This window comes from Patagioenas fasciata, chromosome 17, assembly GCF_037038585.1.
Source record: "Patagioenas fasciata isolate bPatFas1 chromosome 17, bPatFas1.hap1, whole genome shotgun sequence".
Taxonomy (NCBI): Eukaryota; Metazoa; Chordata; class Aves; order Columbiformes; family Columbidae; genus Patagioenas; species Patagioenas fasciata.
In genome coordinates, this window is record NC_092536.1 from 11,319,175 (window position 1) to 11,329,702 (window position 10,528).

General features: G+C 56.8%; 1 protein-coding gene across 2 annotated transcripts; it reads left to right on the forward strand.

The window, feature by feature from the left end:
- The first annotated feature begins 4 nt into the window (after window positions 1-4).
- Window positions 5-2,416, forward strand: LOC136109028 (uncharacterized). 2 transcript variants are annotated; one of them, XM_071815818.1, is made up of 4 exons: window positions 5-200; window positions 866-933; window positions 1,360-1,443; window positions 1,845-2,416. In XM_071815818.1, exons 1-4 carry the CDS (start codon window positions 38-40, stop codon window positions 2,142-2,144), a joined length of 615 nt encoding a protein of 204 aa, XP_071671919.1. In that variant the 5' UTR covers window positions 5-37; the 3' UTR covers window positions 2,145-2,416. The 2 variants fall into 2 exon arrangements, with proteins under 2 accessions (XP_071671919.1, XP_071671918.1); XM_071815817.1 differs by having other exon boundaries at window positions 866-1,443.
- Window positions 2,417-10,528: the final 8,112 nt, after the last annotated feature.

The following is a 10,528-nucleotide window of genomic DNA, read 5'->3' on the forward strand; positions in this document are numbered from 1 at the left end:
GCATCACTAGTACTCCGGGCCGTGTGAATATGTCAACATGATCAGAGGGGAGGGAGCAGGCAGCGCCCGGGGAGGGCGGCCGGGAGTACCCGCCTCTAGAGGGGGGTGTTCGGGGCCGCCTCGCCCCCTGGCCACGGCCCCGGCGAGATGGCAGGCTGGGCATTTCCAGTGTTCGCTCCCTCCTCCAGCCGCCTGCCCCGGTAGGAGCTTCCAAAGCAGCGGCTGCTGGCAGCGCTGGAGAGGCGGCGGGGGGCGCCGGGATCGGGTGGGGCTCCACGCGTGGTGCTGGGGTCCGAATAGGGGTGTTCCCCCCGCCGCTCCGCACCCCAGCCGGGCCGGGCACTGCGAGTTCTGCCCAGCCCGCAACTGGGGGAACCCCCCCGCCCCACCCAGAGCGGCGGACCCACCCCGGGCGTCGCGGCTGGCCCCGGTCCCCGCAGCCGCCGGGGTTTGTGACACCCCCTCTCCCGCAGCAGCCCCTACTCCCCCACCCCGTTCTCTCGCTACGGGAAAGTTGCTTTCTTCAAACTAGACAGCACCCCTAGGCGGGGGCCCGGCCGCTTTCCTTTCCCCCGCAAATCTGGAGGCGAGCCCCGGGGGGGTGGCAGACGGCCAGCGGGTAGCTCTGCGGGTCTCCCCCGGCGCGGGGCTCGGCTCTGGCTGCCCCAGCGGCCGCCGCCGCCGTTATTATTGTTGTCGTGGGCGGCTGCAGGCTGCGGCGAGGCGGGCTGGGGCCGCCGCTCGGCTCAGCCCCGGGCCCGGCAGCTGCTAATCGCGCCGGGGGTGAGGGGCAAGGGGGGAGACTAGAAAACGGGAATTTAAAAAAATGTATTATTATTTTTTTCTTTCTTTCTTTGACTCTGAGGATTAAGGCCAGTCCGCTGGCACCGGCGCCGAGAGGGTTACGCTCCCACACCCCTCCTCTTCCATGAGGTGCGCGGGGAGGAGACGGGAAGTGCGGCTTTCCCGGCGCCCGGGCAGCGCCGGGCCGGGGGGGGGGCCCTCCCCGGGTGCCCCCGTGCCCGGGCTCGCATGGAGCCAGCTACCCCCTGGCGAAGGCATCACGCGTGGGCCTGCACTGGCCCCACTGAGAGGGAAGAGCCGGGCAGGATCCGCGCCTGGGAAGTTTCTGGGGAGGGGAGGCATGTTCCCGGGGGAATGACAGTGCAGGGCAGCAAGACGGGGCTTCGTGTGGACGCGTGTCGGTGGGAGCCGTGGGCATACAGGGCACGGAGCGCCCACGCGTGTGTCAGGAGGGATATCCCAGCGGTGGGGGTGTGCCGAATTATCATTCCTCCCCCCCCCTCCGCTGGGGGGCCCTGGGGGCTCTCCCGACAATCCCCCCATCCTGTTTTAAAGAGGGAAGATAATCCTCCGGGAGCGGAGCGGCGGAGCGCAGGGGCTCGGCGCTGGCTGCGCGCAGATGGGAGCGGAACCTCTAAAGTGATTAGCTCTTCTAACATTGCATTTTTGACGCACATGGTTAAGAGCGCTTGGCGCCAGCTTGGTGAAGTCCCTGTAGTAACCAGCGTCTAGGATCGCTTTGCATTCACCAAAATATCTCCGCTTTGGTCGGGGGTGGGAGTGGATGGAGGAAAAAAGAGGAGGAGGGAGGAAAGGAAGCGGGAGTAATGCGTTCAAAGAGGATGGAGGGGGGTAAAGTCTGATGTGTTTCACGGAGCCAGGAGCTTGGCTACCCGCACAGCGCTCGGCTGAGCTGTGCCGATAGTTACCAACGAAGGAAGCGAGTCTTTACAGCCGCTGTTCGCAACCGGTTCTCGGGCTCCTGCTTCCAGCCGCTGCCGCGGTGGGAACCCCCAAACCCTATACCTTCCTTTTAACAGAGCCCACACCAAATTCCCGGCGGCTTCAAGAAGTTTGCCGCAATTTGCCCCAACCGGGCCGCCGCTCTTTGCCGGGGACCAAGAGGTGCCCACGGGCTCCCGCGGGACAAGCTCAGCCGCTCCCAGCCCCGCCGCGCCCCGAGCCCCGCGCCCGCCCCGCCGGTGCGCGCCCTCGGCGCTGCAGCAGAGACGGACGGGAGTCTCCGCCGCCCTCCGCGCCCGCCCCGCACCTTGCACCGCGCTCGGCACCCACCCGCGCAGCGGCCCGCGGAGGAAAATAAAAATGTTTGCCGCTTATGATTTCCAATTTCAGCGTCTGGCAAATGGCGTGCAAACTTCCGCCAGTTCCGAGTGACCTCCCCGACGAAGCCCCCTGGAGACTCGTATTATGAAGGGAGGCTGCACTAATCTAAGATCAAAAGCGGGAAGGTGCGAACAGTCTTTGTCTCCCTTCGGCCGCCTCATTCCCCCTTCTGTGTGTGATAAATCTACCCTGGCGCCGACTGCGCGCCGGATGATTAATTTGCAAGCAAACAAAAGGGACCTGATGGCCAGCCATCTTAGTTAAATATTGGCCAGTGCTTCCAGCTACTTGTTAGCCGCCTCTTTGCCAGAAATAAATAAATGAGTGAGGCGCAGAAATAAATAAGGAGATCCGCAAAAAAATGAATGACAAAGCGAAGGGGCAGAAGGGGGTGTACGGAAAAAGGAAAAAGAAAAAAAAAGGAGATGAGGGCGGCTGATAGCGACGGGCCGGGAGCGGGGTGGAGGTGGGATCGCGGGGGGAGGCAAGGGCGATATCTGCGATAGCCGGCTGCCCCCGCGCCTCCCGGCTCGTCTGCAAGCTAGGCTCGCACCAAGGCCGACACTATCTTGGCTCTTCAAAGAGGCATGAAAGGTCTCCGCTGTCTCCCCGGAGAGCAGCCAGGCCGGGGCTCTCTAATCTCAGAGCGCAAAGAGCTAAAGGCGGCTCCCACCTTCCCTCCCCATCTCCATGATGCCGCCATCCGCCAGCACCTCGCTGGGTTTCCCCTGGTTCAATCCAGGCTGGAGGGAAAGTGGAGCTGGCCAGACCCTGGGACTTTGGTGGTTGAGCGGCTGGGAGGGCTTTGCTTGCTCAGATTTCACCCTCCTAAGCAACTTTTGGTGTTTGCACGAGAGCTCGGGGTGTGCAGTGAGCCTGCCCCGTGTGTGTGTGTGTGTGTTGGGAGGTGTGGGAGGTGTGGGCTCTGGCTCTCTCCCGGTGGCCTGAAGAGCCAGCTGGAGGAAGGAGGCAAGAGGAAAATAAAGGCAGCCCAGTTTTTGGGCCCACACGTCTTCTCCCAGGCCTGCAGGAGCAGCTCTGAGGCGTGTGAGAGTGCGTGGCAGGGCTGTGTGCGTGCTACACGGCCTCTGTGTACATGGAGATGTTGCGTGGGTGTGTGCATCCAGGAGGGATTCATCCCCGGGGGACACTACAAATCCCTGCTCCGACAGCAAAACCTGATGTATCCCTTGCACTCATGCATGTGCTGGGTGCTCGCAGGGGCTCTGCAGGAGAGGACAAGGCCTGGTACAGGGCCAACATGCACAATTTAAGCAGGATTTTGCATCTTACCTATGCATTTCCTTATCGCGCTACCGGTCCCAAGCGCCCTCAGGGGCCCAGAGCCATCCTGCTTGCCACCCACCCCGCACCCTGCAGGATTCATCCCTCTCCTCCCTCCCTTTCCCCTGGCGCCTCAGCCTCCTCTCTGTCTCCAGCCCTTCGGAAAGCAACACCCCACCGTGGCCGCGCTGTGTTTATCCGAAATAAAATGCAGCAGGCTGGTTTACTTTGGCAGGCTTGCAGTAAATACTGGCTGGAGCACGGGGGGCGTCTGGCAAGCAGTGATTACACGCTTCTTCCGAGGGAAACTCTTCCCCCTTCCCTGTGCAGGCCCTTCCCCAGCCCAGGAAAAGGTGTCAGTAAACGGGGGCCGTGTTGACACAGCTCCATCCCGGAGTGGCACTGCAGGCCACAGTGTAATGAAGCGGGTCCCTGAGGAAGTGAGTCTATACACTTGGACTATATAAACTGCTACGGGGAGGGGGGGTCACTACAGCAGCTCTTTGCTTTTCCCTTTGGCAGAACCCTGCCTCCAATTGCCAGTTGAATTTCATGGAAAGCCTGGCCTGACATTTTTGCCAAATAACCTGCTCAGAACCAAGAAGCACAGTAAAGCATTAGAAACAGCAAGCAGAAAAAATTCCCCATATCTCTCCCTCAGCAGGGATGGCCCCATAGTATCCCACTCCAATCAAAGGGGCTGTTCCCATCTCTCTGAACAGAAGTGGAGTGGGGAACAGCACGGTCAGCTCCCCTTCACTGCACAGCCAGGCTCAGGGCTTTGCAGGGCCAGGGAGAGCCCAGAGACTGCGTTACACATGCCTCACTGGAGCACCGAGGAAAAAAAATGGGAGGAAAGCAGCAGCTGGAGAAGTTTCTCACCCTCCAGCCCTCACTAGGATGCGTCCCTCCAGGAAAGGCTGCTCATGTCCCTGGCACAGCTCGTCCCAGCCTGGTGGGAGCAGCGCACCACGACCATGGCAGAGCCGCTGCGGGGTCAGGCAGCACCATCTTCCCAGTCTGGGGTCACTGCAGCTGCCTTGCCCTTCCCTGCCTGCCTCTGCCACAAACAGCCCCCGGCTCCTGGCTCCTCCTGAGCACCCCGGCCTTGGCCTGGCTCCTACCAGGGGGAGCCCAAACATCAGGGCTCCAGGATGATGATTTTTTCACTCCCCTCATAAACATCACTCAGATCACCAGTCCTGACCCCGTTCCTCCCCTCCCCACAAGACCTGTGTTCACTTTGTTCCTGTCCCCAGACAGCTCTGACACTCTCCGGTCACATCCACTTTACCACCGATGGCAGAAGAAAATAAAGGAGCACCCAGAGCCACCTCTGGCAGCTTTCCCCTCCGCCTCCCAGTGGGGCCCAGCCTCACTGACCGGGACACATCAGAGCACAGCAAGGTCTGGGGCTCGCCCCCTTCCTTCCCCAGCTCACATCTCTTTTACCCTTTTCCAGCCGTCTTTGCACCACTCGGTTTCCCCTTGCCACAAAGCATTCCCCACTGCACACGCAGTCCCTGAGGCCCTTTCCATCTCCCCCCGGTCTTGTTCTTCTCACCGATGTGTTGCTGGCAGAGGCAAAATGAAAGCCCTGCGCCCTCCATCGCTCTCTTTGCACCCATCCTTCTGCTTTCACCTCCCTTGGTCAAGCAGAAATCGTGAACAGAGTTCACTATTTGGATAAGTTTGGGTTGTTTGTTTTTTTTTTTTTTCTTAAAATAGCCAGGCATATACATACAGTTTGCCGCTCAGGAAGTAGCGCTAATTGTCGTTTCCTATGGTCAAACAGATCTATCTTTTCAATGCTGTCTTTGTGTGTGTGTCTGCGTGCGAGGGGAAAGAGGGAAGGAGTGGATACGTTTATTCAATTATTTAAACACGCACACAACACAACAACAGCACCGAGGAGGGACGGTTCCTCCAGCTCTCCAGATGCGGCATTTGCTCCCCCCTTTCTCCTCCCTGCAGACCCAGTAGAACAAGGTACTCGAGAGTACCCGGCAAAGAAACCGATTTTATCTGCTTTGACCATCAGCCGTGTTCTTTAACAACCCAGAACCGAAGCCTTTCCCATCTCCATCCCCCCGCCCCGGCCCGAGGGGTGGGTGGGCAGCATCCCCCGGGGCTGCGGAGCAGTGCTGAGCACCACCGGGGACACGGTAAACTCCGGGTGACATCAAAGCAAGGAGGGGATCCGAGAGTCTCTGGCACCGACACTGACACACACTTTGCTCCCGTTTTCTTCCCACATGCCAAGTCACCAAGTCACCCGGCCATCGATTGATACCTCGGCCTGGAGGAGCGGGGGGGTTGACCAGCTGTTGCAAAAGGACATGGTAAATCTAATAGGGGCTGCTGTCAATAGAGAAATGACAGAGAAGAAGAATCGGCTTCTTCAAGTCTGCTGAACTAACACTCATCATGTAGCCGCGGACACGTATTCTCCATCGGAGCCTGGTATCCATTACTATTTTCCTTACTAGGTTTCAATTAAAAAGAGCTATAACCCCCACACGCACACCCCAAGGCAGGACATACATGAAAGCGAAGAGGAGGCAGGGGACAACTCCTGCCTGTACGCGACGTTTCTTACAAGCCCCGAGCCCTCGACATGCCCAAGAGAATTCACCCCGACCCCGGGGTGTCCCGGCGGGACCCCGCGCCCGGTATCGCTCTCGCCATGGGCTGCAGGACTTCAAAAACCGGCTAAAAGTGAATGTTCCCGACGCGTTTGGGCAGCAGAGGAGCTCCCGGTCGCGGAGGACCCACAGCGTGATCGTGTCCCCAGTAATTTCATTTCACTCATTCCCTCTCGCTTGAAACGGAGCCCAAAGTATCCCCAGCTCAGAGAAATAAATTTTAAAGAAATTAAAAAAAAAAATCTGGGGACGGAGAGAAGCCCTTTATTTTTTTCAGTGCCCGGTTAGAAGGAGGCTAGGAATGCTTTTTGTCTTCCCCCGCAGCCCTTGTGTATGTTTGACCCCTGGCATCTGCCGGCGCAAGGCAAGGGAAGGGCTTTACCCCCCCTGCCTTCATAAGGGGGCTGCAAAATGCAGTCGAAATGTGGCAGCTCAGCCCTGGGAAACTTTTGGGTAGCGGCAAATTTCGCTGAAAAACTTGGCCGCTTCGGCCGGCCTGAAGCTGAGACCCGACGTGCAGGGGAGGGGGTCGGAGGGCTTCGTCCCAGCGGCACTCCTGAAGCTGTCGCGGGAAGGAGAAAGTCCTCTTCTCCTTCCCCACCGCTTTCCAACTCTCCCTGCTCCAAGGGGACAACTCCCCGCGGGGACTGAGCCATCCGGGGGCAACCGGGGATGGAGGGGGGGCCCGGCAGCCCACACCCTCACCCCCGCCCCCTGCCCTGGGGGCTCCGGGTAGCCCCACCGACACCCCCCCGTGCTTCACCAGCAAGCTCGTTTCTCTACGTGCTCACACATCTACACACGATCCAGCAAAAAACCTCCGGAGATCATTTCCGTGGGGAGCACAATAAGATGGAAACATCTATATAAAGATATATAAAAAAAAAAATAGATATAAATATATAGGCACAAAAAAAGAAAGGGGGGGCTCCCTCTCCGTCTTTAAGGCGTGGGAGGTTTTGCAGCGCTGTTTTATTTTAGTTTAGTATTTTGAACGAACTTTAGATTGATTTCCGGAAAGCGCAAACGCGCACACATGGGAAAGTGAAAAAACCGGTCCTTCGAGGTCATCTGAGAAGGGGAGACGGGATCTGTATATCCCCCCCCCAAAAAAAAAAAAAAAATGAAAAAAGTAGGAGAAGGGGAAAGATCCCATGTTTTTATAGTTTAAAACTACTTTGAATTATTCGCTTTTAATGGCACACGTGTCTGCAGAAAAGGCTCTGCTTTCGATCTTACACTTGCTCCTTGCTTTTCTATACATACGTATGTGTGTGTATATACATATACGAGCTTTACAGCCACACTTCATGGTCAGGTTTCTCTCTCCCCGTTTCCCCACCCTTTCCTCCCCTAGACCAAAAACAAGTCCCAGGCCACTTTTGCTCCTTCGGTAATTACTCTTCTGCTGGGATTCAGAAACACAGGGAGAACCGACTCTTGCCGCAGCGTTTTCTCTGGAGCAGCAGGGGTGTTGTGAAAATTTATGAAACCCAGATGATCCAGGAGTTGGGGCAGGCGGAAAAGATTTCCAATTAAAGCCGAGGGGAGCAGAACACAGCCAACTTCGCGTCGCAGGTGTAAACAATATTTGTGCAGCTCTCGCTCCGCTTCACCAAGTGGATCCTTTCCCCCTCCTGGAACTGGGATTAGAGGGGAAAGGTTTGGGAGGTTTGCTCACAGCAGGTTTTGCTGGGGAGCCGTGGGGCTCACCCTTTGCCCGGCGCCGAGCTCCGCGGTGCTTAGCATCGTTCTATTCTCCGCGGTCGATGCGCGCCTGGGCGGCTCGGTGCCTGCAGCCCCCCCGGGGCCACCGGCCGCCACCTTCTTCCCGTGAAAAATGCCCGCTCACCTGTTGCTGCAGCCGCTTCTTTAATGGCATGGACTTAAAGGGAAGCTAAAACACTCATAGGCGGCTTCGGAAAAGCGACGGCGAAGGAAATAATTCCAGTTAGACGGGAGATGGGGTAGGAAAAAATAGACGGGCAGCCGGGGCATCACTTCTGATCCTCCAGATAAGAAGGGGAACGCGCTCCCGGAGAGCAGAGTCACTTTATTACCACTTTGGTACCAGTTCTTGGGGGGTTTGGGAGCTTAAATTGAGTCGGGAAAGTGTTTCCCAGTTCATGAAGTGCATTCAGGCGCCCAAATCACCTCGGGGGCCATGGAAGCCACCACCGAGCCCTCCAAACAGCTATTTCCTCGTTAGAGTGAGGCTTGACACACGCTCTGAGCACAGGGCACCCTGAGCTTCTGAGGTTACAGTCTAAATAAGGGAGAAAACCATTAATGAATGTGTAATCCGTGTTTTCTTTAAATACCATTAGGACAATTGTCCGGATCCCAGGTCAGGGAAAAATGCTGTTCAGTGGAGACAGGAAGGCGACGGGCTGGAAGGAGAAAGGGGGATTTTAAAAGCGAATAAGTGGGTGCACCGTGCATGGAGCTCACCTTCTGCAAAGACAAGGCATGATTAATGCCCGCCACTTGTGTAGCTGTTTGCCCCTGCCCTGGCGCAGGCTGTAGATGCAGCACAAATCCTGCTGCTCTTTCCCCGACAGCAAAGTGAGCAGAGCATATTGTGAAAGACTCTGCACGCTGGGATGAGGGTGGGAGAGGAAAAATTAAACAAAAAAAAAAGAGAAAGAAAATACAAGACAAGCCCGTCCCAAGAGCTGAAGTGGGCAGAGTATTACATGTACAAACATCCAAACAAGATTGGAGCAGTACAAAGCGTCGGAAAATCCAGAGCAGCCACATAAAAAGAGGAGTTAAGTAGGAAGTGGTGTAAAAGTGTTGTCATTTATTTTGCCTTCCCTTACAGATGTTCTGCATAAAGCTCTATCTTAATGAGAGAGAGAGGGAGGGAGAGAGGGATGAAGAGGGAAGGAGGGAGTGAACGCCGGCTGAACTGAGCGCTCCGCGCTCCCACCGCGGGCTTGGAGGGGGTGCGAGGGTCCCCGCCGCCGGGAACCGCGGAGAGTCGGGCTGGCCCCGCGGGACGCTCCGTGGGCTCCGGCCACGGGATGGCGCGGCGGCCGCCCGCTCTCACCTGCCGCAGCGGTGCTTACCTGAGCGGCCCCGCTGCCCCGGCCCCGGGCACTCCCAGCCCCGCTCTACCCCGGGTTGCGGGGGGACGGGGACTTGGAGGCAAGGAGGGGGGCAGCGGCTGGAGCAGTGGCACCAAATTGCAATAAAAGAACTATTAGAAGTGACAGCCAGGCGTTTACGGGCTGAGAGACAATACGTGCCCCGGTGGAGAGTATCTCTGCCTCCTCCGCCGGGTAACCCTCGGTCACGCAGAATAAGCGGTCCCGGGGGTGGGTGGTGGGGAAGCAGGGGGGTGAAGGGGATGAGGGAAGTTCAAATCCAGGCGATGAGAGTTTGGCTGCGCAGGAGGCAGCCCCTGAGCTGCAGAGTTCGCCGTCATGGATGAATAACGCGGCGGGGCGAAGGAAGCGCTAAATCGAGCTTAGGGACCGGGAAGGGAAAGATCGAGTCTTACAAAACAGCTAGACTAAAAATATCTACCATCCCCCTCTTATATCTGAGGCCGGGTGAAGGTGCATGAGATCTAATATTTCAGGTGAAATAAGAAGGGAGCAAAACACCCTGCCAAAAGCTCCCCTCATCCCGCACCGCCTCCTCCCCCGAAATACAGTGATCACTTCCCCCCACTCCCAAAATCTCAAGCAAATAAATCCAAAGCCAGGTCTCGCTGTCACTCGCCAAAAAGTGAAACAAAAGTGCGTTTTGTGAGCCCTGCTCATCCTGGCAAGACCAGGAAAGGAGCCGGTCACCCCAGAGACCCTCTCTGTCCCCCTCCCGGGGGCAGGTGCCTTCAGGTGTGCCCTCCCCACCGTGAAACGACAATCCCACCCCATAGCAAAGTGCTGGGGACAGTAGCTGAGTTTAAGCAGAGTAAAGAGCCTGTTTGCTTCTTTATTAGTGTCGAGCCTACTCTAATTACGAGAAATCGCTGCTCTCGGGCTGAAACGACGTGTTGTCTTGTACTTGTAAAATAACATTTCGAGTTAATTCTTCTCTGTCTATAAAATACAGGGGGAGCGGAATATAAATAAACCGCTGTCCATTTGTTTAATGCTATTTTAGCCAAATTGACTGGCCGGATTGGAATTCGACATAAAAGCTTTAGTTTGCAAAACATCCGCACTGTAACGTCTGGAAGACAGGGCTTGAGCTCCAGCGCGACGGGCACGTTAACTGCATTAAAACCCCTCCATACATTTTCTAGCTTTTGCTTTTCTTTCCCTTTTGCAGCATATCCACCCGCTCCCCTCCCCGCCTCCGGGCGCCCGCGCCTGTTTTTCTCCAAATGAAGTATTTTACGTGATCGATGGAAGGAGTCATTTGGCCCATAATTAGGTCAATAAAATCAATGTTTATCCCTCTGATGGCCTGAAAGCTAATAAATTCCTCTTTTATATTCG